A 25,183-nucleotide genomic window follows, 5' to 3' on the forward strand; every position below is an offset into this window, starting at 1 on the left:
AACAATATCACAGTAGCTACAAAGTTTGTGGTTCCTACTCCCCTCCACCTTCAGAGCGTATGGTCTAGTGAAGACAGGGACAAATGCCTGCACAACTACATTATAGTGTTGGGTGTTCTTGTGGAGGGAACAGAAAGTGCATGAGAAGGGCACCTCACACAGCCTGGGGGCACCGGTGGAGGCTTCACAGAGGCAGTGACATTTAAGCTGAGACCTGGAGGCTAAGTAAGAATTAAGTGGGTGAAATGAAGGCAGAGTAGGACAGGCAGAGGGAACAGCACATGGGAAGGTTCAGAGATGCAAGAGAGAGGGTGGTGCATGGGTAGTCCTGAAAGGGTCCCTGGTGGTTGGGGGTATGATGCCAGGAGAGGTGGGCAGAGGCCAGATCATGTAGGGCCCAGAAGGGGCCAAGTGGCCAGTAGCCTGCCCCTTCCTTCCCCATCCATTAAGTAAGGATTGAGCACCTCCTGTGTACTGGGTACTGTTCTAGGCACTGTGGGTACGGTAACGAATGGGACAGATGCTATACTGACCTCACAGAACTCCCAGGCTGCCAGGGGAACAGGTTCTCAGCAGGATGCTCAAGCCAGTTTGGGGCCTCTTCCTCTTCTTCTTTTTAAGCTGAGATATCATTCACAGACCACAAAATTCACCCTTTTAAAGTGTGCAGTTTGTGGTCTTTATATGTTTACAAAGTTGTGCAACCATTACCACTATCTAATTCTAGAAAATTTTCATCACCCTGAAAGGAAACCCTGTACCCATTAACAGTCACACCTCAGTCCCCAGCCCCCTCAGCCTCTGGCAACCACTAATCTTCTATCTTTATGGATTTGCCTATTCTGGACACTTCTTAGAAATGGAATCATACACTGTGTGTCCTTTTATGTCTGGCTTCTTTCACTTAGCATGATGTTTTGAAGGTTCTTCCATGTTGTAGCATGTATCAGCACTTCATTCCTTTTTATGGCAGTATAATATTCCACTGTATGAATACACCACATTTTATTTATCCATTCACCTGTGGATGGACATTTGGGTTGTTTCTGCTTTGGGGCTGTTATAAATAATGCTACTATAAACATGTGTGTACGAGTTTTTGTGTGGACGTACATGTTCATTCGTCTTCGGTATATACCTAGGAGTGGAATCACTGGGTCATTTGGTAACTCTGTATTTACTATCTGAGGAACTGCCAGACTGTTTTCCATGGAAGCTGCACCCTTTTACATTCCTACCAGCAGTGTACGAGGGCTCCAGTATCTCCACATCCTCGCCAGTACTTGTTATTGTCTGACCCTTCCTCTTCTCGAATGGGCCCTGGAGGGAGGCTGCCTGGCAAAGAGTAAGGCCTGGCTTCTGGGGCCTGGACCTGGGGATGAGGCTTTGAGCGAAGCCCAGGTCTTCCTTGCCCACCCTCCACCACGGCTGAGTCATCGCCCGGGATCCTAGGGTGAAGTACCTGGCAGTGGGACAGGCTGCACCAGCCACTGCAGAAGCCACCATTAGACTTGACTGAATCTCCACCTTCAACCCCAGGCAACTGGGCTCACATGGAAGTGCTATTTCTGGCCATTTCTTCTCCAGGAAGAAGCAGTGGTGGGTGGAAAGGTTGAAATTGCTCAGTGGAGTGACTTTGGAATCAGTGCATTGAGGCCCTGGGCCAACCTTGACTCGAGAGGAGAGCAAAGAGGCTGATTTCTGAGAGTGCTGGCTCTTCTGGCATTGTCAAAGCAGAGGGCTGGGCTCCCTGCAGGCCTGACAGCACCCTGAGGAGTGGGGAGAGGAATCCTGGGCCAGAGGTGCTGGTTTGACCAGGCTGCAGGTGCGGGACCCTGTGAGACTCTGGCCAGAGCAGACCTGGGATCTGAGGAAGGGGAGGAAATGGGGTCAGCGTGGGCAGGATTTTCCATGGAGGAGGTGCAGCCCAGTGGGTGGGGGGCAGCAGCTGGAGGCAGGCCGCCAGGTGCTTGGAATCGGGGAGTGGGGCGGCGTCTGCCTAGCATGGAGATGTGGCCGGAAGACACACAAAGGAAGTGGTGGAGCTCAGACTCCAGACTCAGCCCCAGAGCCGCCACTCAGTCACTCTGGGGCCTCGGTCCTCATCTGCAAACCACACTAACAAGAGGTTGTCGCAATGACTGTTAGCTATCGTTGTTTTTATTATCATGGGATGTTCTAGAACACTGAACTATCCGCAGTAGTCTTGACCTTCCTTCTCGCTTTTTGCTGTCTCTATGGCTCTCTTCATGCTAACATCTGTGTCCATCCCATGCTTCTCTCTGCAGCCGATGTTCCCTTCCCTGGGTCCTTGTTTGGCACAATTTTGGCAAAGTGGTTAAGTGTTCAGCTTAGGTTGGAGGCGACCAGGCCTGGATTAAAACCCCAGCTCTGCCTTTCCCAGGCACGTGCCCTTGGGCAAGTCATTTCCCCTGTTCAAGCCTCAGCTTCAGTTTTCCCATCTGTAAATTGGGGCAATAATAGCAGGCAGTTAATTGATAACAGCAGGTCATTAGTCCTCATCACTGGATTAGGGGACTACTGAATTTGATGACACAAAGTGCTTAACACAATGCCTGGTCCACAGTTGGTGCCAGATTGTAGAAAGAAACCAAAGTTTGGGCAGAAGGAGTGAGCACTGGGATCCTGAGCAGGAGGGCAGTGATGGATGTCCCGTGTCCCCTGGGAGTGGGCCGGAGGACTCCCATGGTCACTGCCAGGCCTGGCTGCATTGCCACTGGAGGCTCACAGAGGGGTATTTGCTGCTTCATTTCTGTACAGAATCCATCCTTGTTGCTTTCCAGTCCTGAGTCATACTCCTGTGGTGTGTCTGTGGGACTATGCACATGTCCCCAGAAGGAGCACATGTCCCCACAATCCTGTGGTCCCAGGAACAAGCAGCTCTGTGGGCCCCCAGAGCATTCTCCTCTTCCTCCTCCCTTCCTTCCTTTGTTCATTCACACAATAGATATTTCTTTTATTTTTATTTTTCAATAAAATTTGTTTATATTCAAAGTGTATAACATGATGTTTTGATATATATAAATATGTGTATATATATTGAAATGATTAGTACAGTCAAGCTAATTAGCATATCCATCTCTTCACGTGTTACTGTTTTTTGGAGATGTTGGTCAAAGGGTGTGCAGTTGCCCTTATGTAGGATGAATAAGTCTAGAGATCTAATGTACAGTGTGGTGACTCGAGTTAATAATAATCCTGTACTGAGTACTAGAAATGTGTTAAGAGAGTAGATTTCAGGTGCTATGGCTGCAATAGATATTTCTCGAGCCCCTGCCATGAACCAGGCTCCATTGACTAGGGACACCAGTCATTGAGACTCCCTGCCCTCATGGAGCCCGAAAAACTAAACAAATAACTATATAATTAATATATACTAACTAATCACTCTGGAATTACAGACGGCAATAAGCGCCACTGGGAAGCAGAAATGAAGAACTGCAGGAATGCGGGGTCATGTAGGAGAGAATAACTCGGGCAACTTGATTGAGATTGGGGTGGTCAGGGTGGGCCTCTCAGAGGAGGTGACATTTCAGCTGGAATCTGAAGGATGAAGAGGAGTTTGCTGGCCCAAGAGTAGGAAGAAAGAGGGCTCCAGGTGCAGGAAATTGGGATGCAAAGGTCTTGAGAAGCTCAGTTTTCGTTTTGTTTTGTTTTAGGAAATGAAAGAAGCCAGTGTGACTGAATTGGTAAGGGATTCTGGGAGGCGGTGGCATGGTGGGGTGAAGTGGGGGTGGGGAGGGGCAGAGACTAGCTCATGCAGTGCCTTGGAGGCAGTGGGAGGATGAGGCCTCATTGCTGGATGCTGGGCAGGAAAGGAGCAAGATGCCAAAGGAGGAGGGCTTGGTGAGTGGGTATCCCATGAATGTGACTGTGCAAATCACGTGGCCAGGTGGCAGCAGCTCAGCCCCAGGGTGCCCCCGGGCAGATGTAGATTGCCCAAAGTCCACCTCTGGTGGGCAGACACCTCTGTCTTGCTGTCCCTGTTTCCCCAGGGCAGAAGCAGGGACCACACCTGTGGTTGCACATCACTGACCAGCTGGAGATCAGGCAGTCTGCCCTGTGGGGCAGCGTGGGTCACAGCAAAGAAGGCATAAGCTTGTCAGTGGTGAGTTCTCCCTGCAAAGGCAGCCACCACCAGCTTCCTGCCAACATGGGCTCGTTCAGCCTCACTCGCTACAGCTGGAGATGGAGGGGACCAGATGGCCCAGCTTGGCCCAGATTCCAGCCAGATTGCCAGGGAGGTGTGGGCGGAGCGACAGGGTTGGTGCTGGAGTGGGAATGTAGGAGAGGAGGGCGGGAGCCACCTCTTTGCCATCTCAGTGGGGCCTTGCCGGTATGGGGGGTGGTGGGGACATCGACTGCAGCCTCACTGTGGTCCTTGAACCAGCAGATGCTCACAGTTCCCCAGAGAGAGACCTCTGTCTTGTATAACCAGGTCCAGGGCTCTTAAGAGATGCCAGATGTCGATGGTTGTATCGCCTGCACCCAGCTCAGGGCGGGACCAGACAGGAGCTCAGTGGTTATTTTTATTTTTATTTTTAAAATAAGTGATAGTAGGAGCTCTCAGGTATTGTCTTACTTAATCCTCTCAGCAACCCCACAAAAGAGGCGCTGCTGTGATCCCCATTTTACAGATGAGGACACCAAGGCACAGAGAGGAGGAATAACTTGCCTAAAGCCACAGCTAAACAAATGTGTGCGAATAGGCGGGTCACTCTGAGAAGCTGTTGGGCAAGCCTAGGAGTTGGGGCTTTGGGGGCAAGGAGCAGACCTGAGTGTGGGCAACCAGGAGAAGTGGTGGACACGCCTGGCTGGAGTAGGGAGCGTGCCCCTTTTTCTTTGTGCTCCCTGAGCCCCAGTCAATCTCTTAGACCTGCTCCCCTAAGCCAGCTTCCTCCATTGTGCAAGGGGCTCAGAGAGCAAGAGATAACCTTGGAGAGGAAAGGAGACAAGACTGCTGGGTACTGCTGATCAGGCTGCACACTGCACAACTCCAGGGCAAGCCATTCACATAGACTATGATGAGAACAGTGCCTCCTGGAATTGTGCAAGACGGCAGCCCTGTAGGCGGGACCTTGAAGACCAGGGTCTGCAAACCTTTTCTGTATAGGGCCAGATAGTAAATATTTTCGGCTGTGCAGGCCATACAGTCTTTGCTGTGACTACTCAGCTCTGCTGTTGTAGGGTGAAATCAGTCATAGGCAATATGTAAATGAGTGAAGGTGATGTTTCCAATGTAACTTAATTACAGAAACAGGCTGTCTGCCAGATTTCACCTGTGGGCCATAGTTTGCTGACCCCAGTGAAGGTCACAAAAGGATTGTGAACTTCATTCTAAGAGCAATGTGGAGCCATGAGAGGGTTTTAATTAGGGAGTGAGAGGAGGCGAATTTACATTTACCGTGGCCCTGAAGGATCTGACGGTGGCCCCCAGAGCTGCGATGTTTCTTCTGTCCTGTTTGTGGGTCCCCAAGCCCTCTGTCTGCAAGAAGGGGCTGGGCCTGGGCCCTGAGGGCCTCTGATGCTTACAGAGGCAGAGGTCACTGCTGTCCGCTCTCCCATCACCCTCCTCCCACGCCAGCTCTCAGCCAGGTTCACTCACTCAGCAGGGCTCCGGCCGTGCTGGTCCCCGTTCCTGGCCTCGGCGGCCGAGTGCAGTGGCCCTGTGGTCCACAGCCGGGCTGTGACAGCTGAGGGTCCCATCTCCTGCACTTGGTAGTGTGTGACTGTGAACTGCGCTTCCCTGACCTTCCGTCTCCTCTCCTCCATGAGGGGAGTAATCCAGACGTGAGCCCATGAAAGGAAGTGGTTCTGCACTGACCTGGGCACATAGGAAGGGCCCAGTAAGAAGACACTGTTGGTGTAACAATCATTTTTCTCGCCAAACCCTAGAGGCAGGCAAGCCTGGCTGTGCACTGGGTCTTGGGCTGTGTCCAGAGCCAGGCTCCCAGCTAGAGGAGAAGCAGAACCTCCCAGGGGGCCTTGGCTCCTGAATATTAAGGACTCCTTAGAGATGGGGATGATTTGTCCCACCTCTGGGGCTGAAAATAACTGCCCGCCATTGGAGTAATTACATGTTCTGAGCTCCCACACAGCACGGAGAACACCCCAATAATTACTGCACACAAACACTGCTTTTGGCAGCTGATGCTTAATTTCTGCCTCACAGAGTGTCTCCTGGACATGAAACCTGGTCCACCACCCACCCCCATGAGATTTGAACCCTCGCCTCTTGTAAGCAGAACCTTCCGGAAACCCATGCTGCCCTGGGGCATAATGGCAACTTCTACTCTCCCAAAGGCCATCTGCCAGGGCCGGGCATCCCCACTGGCCCTTGGACAGGCTGGGCCTCAGTGACCAGTGGCTCCACCATCATCCCCTCACACGGCCCTGAGGCTGAGACCAGCTCCCAGGTCACCCGCGGCTCTGCAGGAAGGCCCTCCAGGCGGTACTGCACACTGCAGACACGAGCCCTCTGGGGTCAGCATCAGAGGGTGGTTGGCTTTGCTCAGAGATGGAGAGGCTGTGTCCTTGCACAGAGCTGTGGGCTGTTGATTAGGTGAAGGTCCTGGAAGGGTTTTTGAGGACTTACTGTGTGCTAGGTCTTAGGGAAAGAGTAGTAAGTGTCAGGTCACGGTCTTGCCCTCTTGGGGCTTACTGTCCAGTGGGCAGACAGATCTGGAGCTCATAGTTACCCAAATAGTTATGTAATTATAGTTGCAATAAGGCTATAAATGAGATGTATAGGAGCTGTGGGTGTACATAACCCGGAGCATGCCCTCTTCTGGGGAGTTTGAACTGAGACCCAAAGGATGAGGAGTGAGGCAGGTGTGTGTGTGTGTGTGTGTGTGTGTGTGTGTGTGTGTGTGTTTTAGAGATGGATGTAAGGATAGATGGATGTATGGATGGGTGGAGGTATGGGTGGATGGTGGATGAATGATGGATGGATGGATGGGTGGATGTATGGATGGATGGTGGATGAATGATGGATGGATGGATGCATGCAGGCGTGGATGATGGTGGATACATGGATGATGGATGGATGCATGGGTGGATCCACTGATGGATGGTTGAGTCTTTCAGGTAATGGGAACAGGCTCTGGAAAAGCTCAGAGGCCAGAGGAAGTGTGGTGCCTCTGTAGCTGACCAAAGACCATTGCGGAAGGTGTTTGGAGTTTAAGTAATGAGACTGGGGAGGCAGGCAGGTGGGATCACTGTGTACAGCTGGGCAAGTTGTGCACTATACTGCTTCAGGGGTGCCAGTCTTATGGACCACGGTGTGAATGGTGCCCCTGGAATTGTACAAGATGGGGGCCTGTAGGCAGGGGGCACCTCATGCAGACCTTGCCTCCATAGTAAGGGTTTTGGGCTTTGTTCCCAGACCAGTGGGCAGCCATGGAAAGGTTTTAGCAGTTGGTGATGGGGCTAATTTCCATCTCTAATGCTCTGAAGCAGCGCTGTCCCGTAGAACTTTCTGTGAAGATGGAAATGTTCTATTTCTGCATTTTCTAATATGGCAGCCACATGTGGCTGTTGAGCACTTGAAATGTGGCCAGAGCGACTGAGGAAGTGAATTTTGAATTTTTATGAATTTAAATTTAAAAAGCCCTAGTAGCCAGCTGTGGCTAGTGGTTCCATATGGACAGGGCAGCTCCAGAGGATCTGACCGTATCCAGTACAAACTCCTGTCACTCCTAATCCCCAGCAGCAATGAGTGCGTCTTGAGAAAGTCTACTGGAGATGTCACCTCTTGCTCGGAGGCCGGGTGGAGGCCTCAACCTCCCCTTCACAGGAGCCTCTGTTCACGCTCGGGCCAAGGGTGCCACTGGAGCTGTGGGACTGGGAGTTGGGCATGATGAGGATGGAGCCGAGGGGCCTTCCCTGTCCCCACTGCCCCTGGCTCCCCTGGGGTTGCTGACTGGGTCTTCGTCCTGTGGAACAGGTGGCCTTCTTCCCGCCCTTCACAGCCCAGTCCTAGTTTGTTCCCCAACAGCAGAGGCAAATTGATGAGGAAGCCACCTTGGCCCTGCCCCAGTGCATAGGTGGTGGGTGGTGTGGAGATGGTGTCCCAGTGGACATTAGGGAATGTGGACTTTGGGTCATGTTTCGGGAGGAGCCCAACTTGGTGGGGTGGGAGGGGCACACAGGGGCTGGGGCTGGTCTGCTCCTCCCACTTGCAGACCCGGGCCTCCATCCCTGGCTTTATCAGCACCCTGAGGGCCTCACACACGAGCCAGCTTATATGTCCAAGTTCATCCACTAGCCCCGCCGACAGCCACCCCTTGGTTACCCCTTCAGCCTAGAGGCACACTCGCCCATTGGCTGTCCGGTCCACCCTTGGGAAGCTGGATCCAGGGAAGAGGCCTGTGCAGGCCTTGCAAGCAGGCTCGGAGCCACTGGACAGGGCAGGGAAGGAGGGGCCAGAAGCGGAAGCATGGGCTCTGCTGGACTCATCCCATTGGCACCCTGGACTCCTCACTTCATAGGAGAGATGGAGCTGGAGGCTGGCCAGAGATGGGCCTCCTAAGCTCAGGGGCCAGGGCAGGGGTCCCAGCCGCCAAGACCAGGAAGGGGCCTGCAGGGCTTGTGGGCTAGGCATTTGATGTTGGTCTCACCCTACCCAGACTCTGAGCCACATGAGGGCAGAGCCTGGTGTCTCTTGCTCATTGGTGTATCCCTGCATCTTTCCCCATGCTGGCAGGGACCTGGGGGAGAGTGGGTCTTGCCTGGGCCCCCCACATACCTGCACACCCCGTGTGTGATAGGACACTCACTCCTGTCCCCTCTGTTGCAGTACGCTACTTCCTGAAGAATAAGGTCAGCCCTGATTTGTGCAATGAGGATGGACTCACAGCCCTGCACCAGGTAAGGCTTGGCTTACTGGGGTCCCCGTTCCCTGCTCCCCACCTGGACAGGTGCCCCATCCCCCTGCATTTTCCTGCCCAGAACCCTCAGGGAGGAGGCGGGAAGGGGAGCTGCAGCTGCCCCATCTGAAAGGCTCTTGTCTGCTTTGGAGATGTATGTGTCTGTTACAAACACCCACAGAGCCCCTGTGCACACGCGCGTGGCGCACACCCAGCCTCCGAGGACAGGGAGCCTCTGTCCACTGCATCCTGACTGCCAGCAAAGGCTTGATAAACAAAGCAAGTTTGTTTGGAGCTTGACAGTTTATGAAGCCCATTCGTTCACACCCGCCAAGGCATCCATCCACCCCAGCGACAAGGGTGATTGATGGGGATCATGTGACCTGCCTAAGGTCGCACAGCCATGAACTATGGCCATGAACTATGGGCCGCACATCTTTTCCAGGGCAGTGTGATGGTCCCAGCCCTCGTGGCTGGAGAGGGGCTGCTGGCTGTCATCTTTCTCTTGGATGCTGCAACAGCCTCCTAACTGGTCCCCAGCATTCTGTTGGCCCTGCCTGCCATGACTCATTCTCCTTGCAGTGGCCACAGGGATGCTCCAGTCAAACCTCTAGTGGCGGTACTCAAAGTACTCTGGGGTCTTTCCATAAGGCCCCTCGAGGCCTGGCCCCTGCTGAGCCCTCCATGCTTCCTGGTTCTTCAGGTGCACAGTTTTCAATTCCTTGTACACACTGTGTCCCCACCACACTTCCCCCCTGCACCTGGGTACATCCACTGGAGCCCCAGTTGACAGCCAGAGCCTGGGAGCTGTGCTGGGACATTCTTACCCTTTTCTCTTGAGCACCCCCTTTGTTAGGCATTTAAGCCGTTAGCATGATCATTTGATGTTGTCCCTCCTGCCCGGACCTGAGCCACGCCAGAGCACAGCCCATGTCTCTTGCTCATTGGGGTATCCCAGCATCATTCTCCATTCTGGCATACAGTAGGTGCTTAATATGTGCATGCTGATTTAATGAATGAACACACTGAAGCCTCCTTATGCCCTAGCCCGAGTTTCTGAGCAGGTGGACTTGAATGCAGCCTGGCGGGTGGGAGGACAGCTGCCAGAACCCTGGGCTGGTGCGAGCCCCTCCATCTCCCCGTGAGGGCAGGAAGGGTGGACAGAGGCTGGCCTCTGCCCTGCCCATAAGGCTGAGAGGCAAGTCTCCACCCTCAGCCCGCAGCCCAGTAGCACCTTGTGTGTCCTCTTGGCTTCTCCTCTTGTCCCGTAGGGCTTCAGGTGTCCACAAATTCTAGCTGTGTGATCTTGGATGAGTTAATCAAACTCTCTGTGCCTCGCTTTCCTCATCTGTAAAAGAGGAATAACAAGTACCCATCTCCTTGCATTGTTGGGAGGATTAGACAAATACACATTAAAAATGCTTCAAGCATCACTTAATGCGGATAAATGTTAGGTATTAGTATTATTAAAATTTGTCACATGTTCACTTCTCTGCAAAGCTACTTCCCTTATGTGAAGTGTGGGTTGATCCTCACAACAACCCTCTGAAATATTATTATCCCCACAGACACCCCTGCGCCCAGCCCCCATCCCAGCCCTTGCTCGGGTGGGGTCTCTCAGGTGCGGGCTGGTCCAGCCCAGGGATACCCCTCTTGCAAAACTGCAATTCTGGGTACACAATCCCCTCCTCCTTCAACTTGGGGCTCCCCACAACCCATCCTCATGTTTTCTGCAGCCCCTAAGTGTGGGATCTCTGGCCCTCCTGTCCCCTGACCTCAGGGGCTGGGCTGCTCCTCCTCCTATGGACGGGGCTCGCCAGACCCATCTCCCGGCGACGGCCTGGGGCCCCTCCCCTGTCCTCGCTGCCTCACTCCGGCGCCTTTGGCGCCCTCTGCCGGCCATGCCGTGTCCCTGCATGGTTCTCCTGACACCCGCGGCAGCCTTGCCTGAGAGGCTGGGGTCTCCCGGGCCCGCCTGTCCTGTCCGGAGAGAGACCCTCAGACCCAGCCAGCCCCACACCCGCTGGCGCAGAAAGAGAACCTGGGTCTCGCACCATCTGTGCAAACGGCTGCTCCTTCCCACGTGTCCTTCAGGCGCCGAGCCCTGGCTCTGCTGGAGTGGGGTGGGGGCTAGGGTGCCGCCCCTTCCCAGTCCCGCACCCCCCTGAGACCATGGGCTCCCGCAAGCGCCCTGCTCCTTCTGCTGACATCCAGCCACTTCTCCCCATGCCCACAGTCACTTGTGTAGCCCAGGCCACCGTCATCTCTTAATTGGGTGATTTCAACATAGCTTCTCACCGTCCCCTCCCAAAAAAGCGGCACACATGCAGTCTGTTCGCCACATGCAAGCAGAACAGGGAGTAAAGAGCGAGCAAGTGTGATATTGCTGCTGCTCTGACTATAACCTCAGCGTCCCCGCTGCCCTGAGGGTCGAGCCCTTCCGTGCATGGGCGGTGCTGAGTACAGGGCCCCGACTGCCTCTCCATCCCGCACCCTGGAAAGTGGCTCCCTGTCTTCTTCCTCCTCTGTCCTCGCCTCTCCCGGTTCATGGCCCTGGCTTCAGCCCCCTCTGTCCCCTTGGAATCTTTCACTCTGTCCCCGGAGTTTGGGGGCTCCACTGGCTGCGGGAGCCCTGCCAACCTCTCTGGGGGGCTAGGCTACTTGGGGCTTCCCCAAGAACTGAGCTCCTGGGTCAGAAATACCTAAGTCAGAGGTTTCAAACCATCATCTAGGGCCACATGTTGGAGGCCACCGCTGGGAAAGGGGACCTCTCCCAACTCCCTCACCCTCACCGACACACATCCCTGCTCCAAACCGAGCAGCCCTGCTTGGATTTATTAGTTATCTAAGTTAGAGTTTTCCATACAATTTTGTTTGAAGAAAGCCTTCTGGAATTAAAAAGAAAATGTCTTAAAGCCTCATTCAAAATTTCATCCCGTTCTACCAATATTTGCAAACATTTTATAGCTGACTTTATTTTTATATTATCTTTATATTTTTGTCTTGTCTATTATTTACTTACTCCAAAGAAACAGGCTCAGAAAGGTTAAGTGGCTTGCCCGAGATCACACAGCATGTAAGTCATGGAGTTGGGTTCAAACTCAGGCAGTTCAGCCCCACTGTCCTTTTCGTGGTCTCTCAAGGGGAACCTGGTGTGTCCCCACCGGGGCCTGGGGCCCTGCCTGGAGCTGACCCTGCCTGTGTCCCTCTCTCGCAGTGCTGCATCGACAACTTTGAGGAAATTGTTAAGCTGCTCCTTTCCCACGGTGCCAATGTGAACGCCAAGGACAATGAGCTGTGGACGCCCCTGCATGCCGCGGCCACCTGCGGCCACATCAACCTGGTGAAGATCCTCGTTCAGTAGTACGTGCCCTTCTCTCACCCGAGAACAGTCTCTGCTCCACCTCTTGATTTTTCCCAAGTTTCTTTTTTTTCTTTCTCTCTGTGTCTGTTTCTCTTTCATTCTTGGTCTCTCCTTGTCTTTTGCACTCCATGTCTCTCTTTATTCTCTCTCTCTCTTCATTCTCTTTTTGTCCCTAAATATGACTGTGGTCAAATACACGTGACGTACAATTTACCATCCTTGCATTACAGGAATAAATCCCATCTGGTCATGGTGGATGATCCTTTTAATATACTGCTGAATTTGGTTTGCTAGTATTTTGTTGAGGATTTTTGCATCCGTGTTCATAAGGAATATTGAGCTGTAGTTTCCTTTTCTTGTGTCTTTGTCTGGCTTTGTATCAGGGTATCATTCTCTTTTTTTAAAATCTCTTTTTCTCTCTCTGTCTCCATGAGTCCATGAATCTCTATATTCATCTCCTCCACTCTCTTTATGTATTGTTGCCTTTTAAAAAAAATTGTATTGAGGTCATATTGGCTTTTAATATTGTTGCCATTTTTGTTTTCCTTGCTATCAAAAAAAAAAAAAGCAAAAACAAGCCTACTTTCTTGGCTCTGCCTCCCAAATCTTGTCCACATGCTTTTCTTTGGGTAGAACCTTTTTGGGGGCACCATGGATCAATATCTTCCCAGGAGTGAGGCCATTTCTCTCTATATGGCTCTGACTGTTTTTTCCATCCTGAAATTCTTTCTAATCTGCTCAGGGGCTATAAATACACAGAAAAGGCAACATTCAATTTCAGGTGTACTCTTAAATTCCTCTAAGAATTGGTAGGCACTTTAGGTGGGCAAGGCCCCGAGCTGAGCACTAGGCATTCAGGGATGCAAAAGTCCTGAGGAACCAGGCAGAAAATCAGGTGATTTTAGGACATAGACGAGACAGAGTGCTTCTGGTGGGTTTGGGTCCCGGGAGGCCAAGGAGAGTGTCTGAGTGCAAGGAGTCAGGAAGAGTGGCCGAGAGCAGGTGACATTTTGCAGAGATCTTGGCAGAGCAATAGAAGTCCATCGGGTGACTGCTGGGGCCAAAGGGTGGATGGAGATGATGGGACTGCTACCCTGGCTCAGAGAGGTGGATTAGCTTGCCCAAGGGCACACAGGAGCTCGGAGAGGTCACAGTAGAGGGCTGTTAGGTCCAAGGACTAACTGGTGGCCCATGCCCGCACCTCTGATGAGAACCTGGGTGTGGCTAAGTCTGCCAAGAGCATGAAGTGGCGATGGTCCAGTTAGTGATGGTGTGAGAGGAAAAGAGAGTGGTACCAGCCTAGTGCAGTGGATCCCTAACACAGATCTGTACCAGAATCACTGGTGCATGGGTTTAAAATACCGGATCCTGAACCCCACCCTCCAAGAGACTGTTTCGGGAGGTCTGGAGTGGAGCCCAGGAAGCTGCGTTTTATTTCAGTGGTTCACGGGTAATCCTGCTGCAGGGCATCCCAGGACCGCGCTCGGGAACCGCTGGCCCAAAAGGCAAATTCCTCCCAGGAGCCCCAAGGCTCTGTCCTGCCCCTGTCCTTTCGGCCCTTTGGGCAGGGACTTGGAGAAGGAGGTGGGGGATAACCAAGGATGTTTCTACATGTGGACACAGACTGAAATAGAACGTGGAGAAGTGAAAAGAGCTGGCACACCAGAAACCTGGCTTTGAGTCTTGATCCTCACACATCCTAGCTGTGTGACATTGGGCAAGTGACTGAACCTGTCTGAGTCTTTGCTTCCCCTTGAGTGGGATCAGGCCAACAATAATGACCCAAGAGGACTATTATGAGGATAAGTAAGATGATGTGTGTAAAGAGCTTACATCAAGCCTGGCTCTAAGCAGATGCCTCGTAAGTGGTGCTGCTGCCGTTAATGTTGTTTTTGTGATCGTCACCAAGGAGGACTTTGACATCTGTCCTGCTGGTTCACCAGAACAGGAAGCTGGGGGAGATCTGCTGGGACAGCTCTCCTGGGGCCCCTGGGATCCTGAAGCCACTGTCCTTGCTGGGATGTCCTGTGGTGGGGTTGTGGTGCTGGGGTGCACAGGGGGGTTGTGAGGGAGAGGCTGGAGGGCAGGGGCAGTCAGACCCACCCTGGCCACACCTCCCTGGCCCTCACCCCGGCGCTTTCTCTGCAGTGGGGCCGACTTGCTCGCCGTCAACTCTGATGGGAACATGCCGTATGATCTCTGTGAAGATGAGCCCACCCTGGATGTCATCGAGACGTGCATGGCATACCAGGGTAAGGGCAGGACGACATCCCATGAAGTGGGCTCAGCGCCGAGGTGTGGTCTCTTAAGCAGTACAGGTGAACCAGTTAGCTGGCCCTGCGCCTGCCTGCCTCATGCTCAGTGCTCAGAATCAGGATGGGTCCTCATTATTGTTTTCCGTGTGATTAACAAGATGAGGCCACGGAAGGACCCTGGGAAACGTGTGGTGCAGAAGGGAGGTATTGTTCTCATCCGTGTCACCCACACACGCGGGCAGCCTCAGCTGGCCTCCTCTCCTCTTTGTCAGCTGTGACAATTCGATTCAATAAACAGTCACAATAAAGATATATTCCCATTTGGGAAAATAATCAGAAGTCAAGAACATTTGCGGCTGCCTGCTCTGTGCCAGGCACCACGCTGACTACCAGGGGCCCAAATAAACAAGATGTGGGCTTTTCTCAGCTCACAAATGGGCTTCAGAGAGGAAACAAATGTAGCAATCAGAGAGACCTGCCCGCCCCCACCACCCCACAGACCTGCTTCTGAAGCGTGTGCTCAGGAAGACATCTCAAACCCAGACCGTCGGCTGCAGCCCGAGCTCCTGCCGGGTCCTGCCCTTGGGTTTTCTCCCAGGTCACTGCAGTAGCCGCCGATTCGGTCTCTCCGTTTCCGGACACCCAGGCTTTTTCTAATTCATCTTCCACAGAGGTTCTTAACCATTTCTGTGCCAATCTCGTGAATCTATAGACCCCTTCTCACAATAATGTTTTTAAACGCAGTTATCAAAATCATAGGATTATAAAGGAAACCAATTATATTAAAATACAGCTACCAAAATATTTTTAAATGTGTTATATAGAAACTTTTAAATTCATGAAACAGTTAGACAACATGATATGAAAATACCTGTAGTTTCTGTTGGTGATAAAGACACAGGCATTGCTAATTCGACTGTGAATTTTGCCTCTATTCTAATGGAAGGAAATGCTGCATTTCATTGAAAGCTTAGAGAAAATAAACGTGATTCTTTTCTCTCCTTTCAAGTTTACAGAGCTCTCCTGAATTCTATACACGAATACTTGATCTGATGGACCTTTCTCAGAGCATGTTACTCTCTTCTTAAATACCATTAGTAGCTGCCATTAACACAGACTTTTTGGCCAGAGATTCAGGTTTTAAGTGTCTTTTTGGGTCCCTCCACCTCAGCTGACTCCACTCTGCATTTGAAAGTTATATGTTCATTAATTCAGTGATTTCTGTAGCAAAAACTCATTGAGTCTGTGCCTGGTGCTACAGACACAGCTGTGGATGAGACGAAGGAAGATGAAGGAAACAGATAGAGACCCTGGTCAGATAGGGCACTCAGGGGAGGCCAGCTGGGGAGGTGATCCTAAAGATAGGGTGGTCAGGGGAGGTGATCCTAAATATGGGATGGTCAGGGGAGGTGATCCTAAAGGTGGGGTGGTCAGGGAAGGCCAGCGGGAGAGGTGATCCAGGCCAGACCAAAAGGATGAGAAGGAGCCAGCAATCTGAGCAGTTAGAGGCAGGTAGGTGGATGGTAGGGATTTCCAGGTAGGAGAACAGCATACATACCATAACTGATGTTGTACAGGGCCTGCTGGGTGTCAGGCAGGAATGGCCCTTGTTCTCTGAGCCAGTGCAGGGTGCTTGTGTTCCTACGGCTCGGGAATAATGATCTATGGGCGTGTCTGTTTACCGCCTTGACTAGCGGACGCTGGGGAGCGGGAGCCTTGCCTCCCCCATCTGCCTCCTTTCCCCTCTTGGGGCCTGGGCCTGGGAGTGCTGAATAAATCCCCCCTTCCCCACTGCAGGCATCACCCAAGAGAAAATCAACGAGATGCGGGCGGCTCCTGAGCAGCAGATGATTGCGGACATCCACTGTATGATTGCAGCAGGCCAGGACCTTGACTGGATAGATGCCCAGGGTGCCACACTGGTAAAGAGATGGGCTGCACTGGTTTGGGCTAGGGGGTCAGGACCAGAACCAAGACCATCTAGGGCTGAAGTGGGTCAGCACCTGAGAGAGGCAAAACCTATACAGCTGGGGCCTGTCCGTGGCTTTGGACCCCCTCCAGCCCCCTTAGGGGCCAGGGTTGCCCCTGGAACATGAAGGGGTAGCAGAGCGGGGCTGAGCTGCTTTAAGAGTCTGGCCGCTCAGCTGGGGCTGGGAGTTAGGAGCCCTGGGGGGAAGCTTGGCTCTGTTGTCCACCTGCTCTATCTCCAATTTCCTCCTTTACCTCAAGCTCCGGGTGTCCATCTTGAGCTCATTATTTCCCTCTCTTCCAGTGATGTCCCCCGCTTAAGGACTGGTGTCACCATTCATCCACTCACCCATGCTGTCTTGCTTTGCACCTTCCTTTCCTCTGCCTCCGTGTATCCTCTCCCACTTCCCTGCCTGGCCTCATCAGCAATCCCCATATTGCTGCAACAGCCTCTCCTCTGGGTTCCCTGACTTCAGAGTCCAGACACCCCCAGTCATCCATCCATCCATTGTCCATCTATCCATCCAGTCAAAACCCACCTCCTCTGTGCCATGTGTTTTTCTAGACCCTGGAGATATAGAACAATGGAACCTTCTTCTCTCTCAAATCTGCCTGGTTAGCTCCACTCACCCTTTCAGCTCAAGGGTCAGTGATGTGGGAAACCTTGACCTCTCTCCATAGGTTATCAGAGCACAATGCAGCCAAACATTGGGGAGAGTCTGCTTCTGCAGCCTCTAAACTGAAAATGAGAGCGTGGCCTTGGAAGCCCAAGGCCCCCCCCCCCCCCACACCGCTTGCTGATGGCTGGACCCTGCCCTAGGCTTGGGGTCCATGCCGGTCATGAGCCCTCAGAGGTCTCAGAATCCTGAGCTCCCCAGGTAGGGCTCAGAGGTACCAAGTTTTCCTGTAGTTCCTCAGGCCTGACCTCTTGGCTCAGGTGTGGTAACTGGGCTTCTCCCACCTGGTTCCTGAGCAACACCCTCTGCCTCATGTCTTTTTCTATTACCTGGGTCCCTCCTCAGATCACCTGCTCCTCCCAGCGCTCAAGGATGAAGTCAGGTAGTAGGATTGGATGCCGCAGTATGAACTCAAGGCCAGGCTGAACCAGAGCATTGCCCACCCTGCCTGGGGCTCCTTTGGGTCTGTGGCTGGGCCCTCCAAACACACAGATCTTCTCCTCTTGGGCTCGGCTGGCCTCAGGGTGGCCACACCCACATGGGCCGGGCATGTACCAGGTCTCAGGTCTTCCCAGTAAAGTGGGGATACTAACAGAACCTTCCTCACTGGGTTGCTGGAGGGACCAAATGAGATTCTGCGTGGAGGTGCTTAGCACAGAGTCTGTAAACTCTCAGTTGATGTTAGTGATTAATATCATCATTACCATTAACAATAGCACTCTCCCAGTCATGCCTTTTTATTCCCAGCCAAGTATTAGACCCCACAGTTTTGTAATGTCTGGCTGGCCAGCCAGGTGCACTCTCTACAAGTGGCAAGCATCAGACATTTATAAATCAAATAATTATACTAATTTTCATGGATACCTGTACGAGATCATACCCTGGGTTTATTCTGCAAATTAAAAAATAAGGGAAAACCTCCATTTGCTAGAACCTTACAGCAACCTTACCCCAGGAGGTGGCAGCGTCTGGCCATCTGGGCTGAGTTCTGAAGGGCCACTTCCTGGGGCCATGCCTTCTCTGTCCCACTGGCTGGGGCACTACTGCCCCAGATCTCAGTCCCCTGGAGCCCTCTGGTTTTCTCTGGTTTCCTCCCAGCTGGGCTTCTGCTGGCTTCCTTGGGCTCTCATCTCTATCTCCCACCTTAGCTTGGCAGTGGGTTTCTCTTTGCCTCATCTACTTCTTGCTCCTTCGTCTGGTCCCATGGTGCACCTTGTCATCATTTACTGCTCTCTGAGAATATTAACCACTTACTGAGTGTTCCTCATGTGCTAAGTATTTTATATATTTTCTGGGAGATCAAGCAAGTGGGACAACTAATGTCTGCAAAGTGGCACCCATCAGTGGGGGTCTTGTATGGTGCCAGGTAGAAGAGTTGGGGGCTCAACATGAGGCTTTCCCTTATTGGATGTATTGGTTATCTATTGCTGTATAACAAACTACCCCCAAACTTAGCATCTTAAAATAACAATAAATATTTGTTATCTCACAAAGTTTTTGTGGGTCAAGGAATTGGGAACAGTTTAACTGGGTGCTCTGGCTTAGGGTCTTTCATAAGGTTGCAGTCAAGATGTCAGCACAGGACTGTAGTCATCTGAAGACTTGACTGTGGCTGGAAGTTCCACTTTCAAGATGGCGCGCTCACATGGCTGGCAAGTTAGTGCTGGCTGTTGGCAGGAGACTTCAGTTTCTCACCTCCTTAGAACCTCTCCTTCAGGCTGCTTAAGGGTCCTCACTACATGGTGGCTGCTTCCCCCTGGAGTGATTGATCCAAGAGACCATAAGGTAGAAGCAGCAATGCCCTTTATGGCCTCATCTCAGAAATGGCACACTACCATTTCACAATAGCCTCTTTGTTAGAAAAGAGTCACTTGTTCTGGCCCACATTCAAGAGGAAAGGAATTAAGCTCCATCTTTTAAAGGGAAGCATGTTAAAGAACTTGTAGACGTATTTTAAAACCACCATATTGGACCTTTGAGACCCCTTCTATAGGGCTCGGTGCATAGTAGGGACTCAGTAAATGCTGTTGTTTTAACCAGAGGGGCTCCAAGACCAACCACAGGGAGAAGAGCTCTCCTCCCTGCCTTACCTTCTAGGTTCATATTGCACACTTAATAATCCTCTGCGATGTGGCTGGTGTTTTTGCCTCATTCTGTTCCATTCTACTAGCCCCAAGAATGATCTGAGACTTGGGTTGGGGTCAGAGAGGGCTATCCCCCACTCCAAATGAGGGGGGCTACCCCCCTCCAAATGTAGGACCATCTCCAATAGGGGATGCTCACTTCTTTCCTCTCCTTCAGCTGCACATAGCTGGAGCCAATGGATACCTACGGGCAGCTGAGCTCCTCCTGGACCATGGAGTGCGCGTGGATGTGAAGGACTGGGATGGCTGGGAGCCCCTGCATGCAGCTGCCTTCTGGGGACAGGTAGTTGTCACCCATAGGGCTGTGAAGGAGGCCAGCACAGGGTCAACCTGCTGTTCTTTGGGCCAGTAGTTGATTCGAAAGAATGCGAGACCCACTTAAGCTGTTGACTACAGCTAGCATGGGGAATATGAAAAGGCCTAGGGAGTTTGCAAAAGTGTTTGACAAGTGGTGTCCTAACAAGATAATAATCAAATCTGCAAAATTAGAAAATTCCCAGTGTTTCTGCTTTGTGTAGTTGCTCCATTTGTTTCCCAGATATAAAACTCTGATTGCAGCTTTTGCAGTCCCTCCTTAGATACTTGACAGCTCTAGAGTTACAAGTGACTCCTTCTTCTGTCTCTTGACCTGGCCCAGTCATGCTGGAGGAGGTGTCAAGCCCATTGCATTTGCCAGGATTCCTGGCTCTAGGGTCCAGAGCCTTCCCTGGAAATCAACTTTGCCCCATAATTCTTTGGGTCACATCCTAGGAGGCCTTGGGCATTCTCTCCACGTCCTAGGCTTTCTGAGTCCTGAGCAGGGGGAACGTGGTTTTCTTCCTGTGTTTCAGATGCAGATGGCAGAGCTATTGGTGTCCCATGGGGCCAGTCTTAGTGCTAGGACATCCATGGATGAGATGCCAATAGGTAAGTCCAACACAACACTTGGTACACACATAAGCACTCACCAACTTTTTGGTGGGTACAGGGATAAATTAATGAATATACAGGATAGATGGTGGATTGGTGTGTGGATGGGTGGATGGATGAATGAATAGATTAATGGATGATAGACTAAAAGACAGATGAATGGATGGACAAATGGATAGTTGGATACATGTGTGGATAAGTGGATGAAAATATGGATGTATGTGTGGAAATATGGATGGATGGATGAATAAGTGGATGAGTGGGTAGAGGATGAATCTGTGGATGGATGGCTGGCTCAGTGAATAGGTTGATAGATGTATGAAGGGATTAGGTGGATTGAGTGGGTGGGGATATGTGATTTCAGCATCTTTGCATAATTTCTTGTTGGGCTACATGGGGTACCTGCTTGTTTCTCTCCATACTTCTCGTATCAGTGGAGAGCTGATGACTCTTCTTGGAAACTATCAAAAGTGTATGAATCCTTTGGTCGTAGCTGGGAACCTTAGGAGTTGTGATTGTGCATGGAACCTGGGCTTCCTGTTTGTATTCTCCTCTAAGCATTGGGTTGTAGCCCAGGAAATAAGGCTGGCATTGTCTTCTCCCCTCCCTGCATGCCCCCAAAAGGTTCTGGGTGTTTTCAGTGGGTTGGGGTGGCAGCTCCCGTGCACTGCTGCCACAGTGGACTCCTCTGCCCCTTCAGACCTGTGTGAAGAGGAGGAGTTCAAGGTCCTGCTGCTGGAGCTAAAGCACAAGCATGACGTGATCATGAAGTCACAGCTGAGGCACAAGTCATCCTTGAGTCGGAGGACGTCCAGTGCAGGCAGCCGTGGGTGAGTCACAGGGAGGGCTGCAGGGGTCCCATGCATGCTCCTGCCTGGGGTGCCCGGGCACAGCCCTCCAGCACCCCCTCTCTCCCCTCAGGAAGGTGGTGCGTCGAGCCAGCCTGTCGGACAGGACCAACCTGTACAGGAAGGAATATGAGGGCGAGGCCATACTGTGGCAGCAGCGGAGTGCATCTGAAGACCAGCGGACCTCGACATACAATGGGGACATCAGGGAGACCAGGACAGACCAGGAGAATAAGGACCCAGTGAGTGGCCTCACGCTCTACCCCAGTGTCAGCCACTGCCTTGCAAAGAGGACAGGGCCCCAGCCTGGTCTTGCCTCAGAGGGGCGTTAGCTGGGCAGTGCCCTTAAACCAGCTGGATCCCATCTGATGGTGGTGGCTCCTGTAGCTAATGAGGCGAGCCTAGGGTGTGTTTGAGTCAGAGCCAAGAGCTTTGGCACACAGTAGGGTCTCCTAATCCACAGAGAGCAAGTGGCTGCCATGTGCCTGCTTGTGCTCCAGCAGATCTAGACCTGGGCTTCCCAGGAGGGAGGCTCACTCCGGGAGCTAAGGGTACTCAGACTTTCTTGGGGAAAATATAACAATATGTTGAGAATTGTGTTTACCAGAACACATCTGGTTGGAAGAAAGCTTTTGAAAACCTGAGTCGGGTGCTGGTAGGACCTCTAAGAAGTCTGCTCCAGCAGGAGCCAGGGGTCTGGGCATTAAACTGCTTTCCTGAGGGGATGTTGCATTAATTTCCTAGGACTAATTACTGCAAGCTTGGTGGCTTAACATGTCAGAGATTTATTCTCTCATACTTCCAGAGGCCAGAGGTCTGAAAATCAAGGTGTCACCAGGGTTGCTTCCTTCTGGGGGCTGTGAAGGGGAGTCTGTTCCATGACGCTCTTCCGGTTTCTGGTCGCCCAGGCCTTCCTTGGCTTTTGCTAGCATGACTCCATTCTCTGCCTCTGACTTCCCATGGCCTTCTTCCTGGGTGTCTGTGTCTGTTTTCTCATCTTAGAAAGACAACAATCATTGGGTTAGGACCCACTCCAATCCAGTATGACCTCATCTTAATTTAACCAATTACACCTGCAGAGACCCTGCTTCCAAATAAGGTTACATTCAGAGATGTGGAGTGGACATGAATTTGGTGGGGGACACTATTTGACCCACTCAGGTCCAGGCATGGCTGCTGTCTTGCTGAGTGGGGCAAGCAAGTTTGGGGCCATTGCAGAATTGGTGGGGACAAGAAGGGAGAGGCTGACCATACCCGCCGTGGTCTGCCTTTTTGGTTCTTCCATCACACAATGAGCAGCTGGAAACGTTTCTAGAGAGCATTGCTTTGGAGGGATGCAAAGGGATTATCTGCCCAGCGTGCCCGCATGGCTCAGTGGGACCCTGCTTCCCCATGTGAACAGGGAGGTCACAAGTGGCTTGTCTCACCAGCAGGAGTGACAGTGGCTTCGGAAGGGAATCCCCTTGAAAGCCGCTGTCTGGGATGGAGCGGGCACACATGGAGACTTTGTCCCACCTAGTCCCTAAGCTTGGGGCTTGGGGAGAAAAGAGTTATAGAGTGAAATCAAACCACATTTCAGATGCCTCTCAGCTATGCTTTATTTATTTTTTTCTTTGTGGTTGAGGTGTAACTTATGTACAGTAAAGTACACAAATCTGAAATGAACTTTTCAATGAACTTTTACAAATAGAGTCAGTCGCGTTCATCTGAGCCGTCCTGGTGGGGTTGCTGTGTAGCTTGCGTTTTAAGTTTGTATTTCCCTGATGGTGGATGATGTTGAACACCTTTTCATGTGCTTATTGGCCATTTGGTTTTCTCTTTTGTGCACCATCTATTCTTTTGCCTTTTTTTTGTTGTTGTTTGGTTGTTTCTCTTTTCCTTAACCAATTTGTGGGAGAGACTGAGATTCTTAAAGAAATCTTCATGGAAGCAGCTCCTCCCCCTCCATGCCTGCTTTGTCCCTGTGTTTGTTCAGCTCTCACAGGCCCCAGGATGCTCCCAGAAGTGCTGCTTGATCTGGAGTCTCATAAATCATTAACCCTATAGGGAATGGGGTAGGGGGATGAGGCTGCCAGAAACTACCCTGAGTCAGGCCCGAGTTTGTTGTTGTTACTTTCTGGAGCTTTCTTACCAAGGCTGCAGTGTGTAGGGAGTTAGGTGAAGGCAAACAGATGGGCAGCTTTGCCTCTGGGGCTGGGGCTTCAGGCCTGGGGAGGAGAAGGGACGGTACAGAGATGGCATAGCCCGAAGCAGGCTGTCCTCACCCCAGGTACCCAGAAGTCCAGTTCCAGGGCAACTGTCAGGGTCCAGGGCCCCTGTCCCAGCCCCGGGGGAAACAACGAGATCACAGGACACAGCTACAAAGCTCCAAGTTCCTTCCTGTTTCTTCCCTGCTGCTTTCAAGGCTTTAGGTGCTGGCAAGGATGTGATGGTCTCTAAGGTAGGGAGAGATTCTCCAGGTGTGGTCCCTGGTCTAGCAGCATCAGCATCACCTGGGAACTTAGAAATGCAGAGTCTCAGGCTCTGTCCCAGATGTACTGGATCATGAACTCTGGGGCCAGGGCCCTCCAGGGGGTTCTGGTGTACGTTGGAATTTGAGAACCACTTATCTAAGGGAATATTTGCTCAGCTTGATGCTCAAGTCACGTTTCTGCCAAGATTCTGCCCTGTTGGCCCCTGGGGCTGGCTCTGGTACATGCTTTCGTCAGAGCTGACTCCAGGGTACTAGGCACAGCAGTGACGAGATAGCCCCATCTCTTCAAATAGCGCTTCACAATCTAAACTGTGCAAGAAAATTACCTGGGGAGGTGTTTTCATTTTTGTGTTTTTTTAAAATCCTGTTGTCCAGGCTGCAACCAGACTGATTAAATCAGAATCTCTGGGCTTGGGACCTAGGCATTGTATTTATGTATTTTTTTAAATTAATAGACTTGATTTTTTTTTTCCTTTTTCTCCCCAAAGACCCCTGGTACATAGTTGTATATTCTTCATTGGGGGTCCTTCTAGTTGTGGCATGTGGGACGCTGCCTCAGCGTGGCTTGATGAGTAGTGCCATGTCCACGCCCAGGATTCGAACCAACGAAACACTGGGCAGCCTGCAGCGGAGCGTGTGAATTTAACCACTCGGCCACAGGGCCAGCACCTAGACTTGATTTTTTTGAGCAGTTTCATGTTTACAGAAAAATGAGTGGAAAGTACAGACAGTTCATATATATATATATATATATACCCCACCCCCGATTGTGTCCCCCAGTTTCCACTATTATTAACATCTTGCATTAGTGTTGTACATATATTATCATTGATGAGCCAATATTGATACCTTATTATTAACTGAAGTCCATTAGGGTTCTGTGTTGTACATTCTCTGGCTTTTGAGAAATGTATAATGTCATGTAGCCATGGTTAAAGTGTCATACCAAATACTTTCACTGCCCCCAAAATCCCCAGTCCTCCACATATTCATCCCTCCCCCACCCTCTGGCAGCCACCGATCTTGTTACTGTCTCCACAGTTTTGCCTTTTCCAGATTGTCATAGAGTTGGACATACACAGTATGTAGCCTTGTCAGATTGGCGTTGTATATGTTTTGAACCCTCAGATGATTCCAGTGTGCATCCAAGGTTGAGAATCAGTGTCTTAGGTCCCTGCTACTCAGGCATGGGCAGAAACTTGTTAGAAATGCTGAAATTCAGGTCCCGACCCCGATCTAGTGAGTCAGAATACACATTTTAACCAGAGCCCCAGGAGACTCATGTGCACATGAAAGTTTGAGAAGCACTGACTTAGACCATCAAGGATCTGTCCTTCCCTCCCACCCCCAACCATGTGGCCTCAGTCTGCCTGTATAGTTCAGAAGGAGCCATTAAAGAAAAAGAAGAAACAAACAAACGGAAGCTTGCTATGGCAAGTGCCCCCCACCTTACCATATTTTAACCTAATTTTGTATTTCTTGGAGCTCTTTCCCAGAAATAGAGATTCTTGGAATCACGAGTCAGCACATAAAGATTGTCTTCATTCTTCTTACCAGCTGCAGAACATTCCAGAACAAGTACTTGCCATAATTTCCCCACCTGCCTAACGATGACTTTCAGGCTTTGCTCCCCTTAGGGAGCATATCCCCTGAGCTT

At 51.4% G+C, this 25,183-nt stretch overlaps 1 protein-coding gene across 5 annotated transcripts in view; it reads left to right on the forward strand.

Moving 5' to 3' along the window:
- Positions 1-25,183, forward strand: part of PPP1R16B (protein phosphatase 1 regulatory subunit 16B) — a 99,214-nt gene that overhangs the window by 68,066 nt on the left and 5,965 nt on the right. For 3 of the 5 annotated variants that reach the window (XM_070589214.1, XM_008517406.2, XM_070589213.1), the window contains exons 3-10: positions 8,819-8,889; positions 12,106-12,251; positions 14,401-14,504; positions 16,305-16,429; positions 19,454-19,579; positions 20,127-20,202; positions 20,906-21,035; positions 21,127-21,295. In XM_070589214.1, coding sequence (XP_070445315.1) covers positions 8,819-8,889; positions 12,106-12,251; positions 14,401-14,504; positions 16,305-16,429; positions 19,454-19,579; positions 20,127-20,202; positions 20,906-21,035; positions 21,127-21,295 — 947 coding nt within the window. The remainder of the gene's footprint in view (positions 1-8,818; positions 8,890-12,105; positions 12,252-14,400; positions 14,505-16,304; positions 16,430-19,453; positions 19,580-20,126; positions 20,203-20,905; positions 21,036-21,126; positions 21,296-25,183) is intronic. The other 2 variants (XM_008517407.2, XM_070589215.1) reach the window with 1 other exon arrangement.

This window comes from Equus przewalskii, chromosome 21 (genome assembly GCF_037783145.1).
Source record: "Equus przewalskii isolate Varuska chromosome 21, EquPr2, whole genome shotgun sequence".
Classification (NCBI taxonomy): domain Eukaryota; kingdom Metazoa; phylum Chordata; class Mammalia; order Perissodactyla; family Equidae; genus Equus; species Equus przewalskii.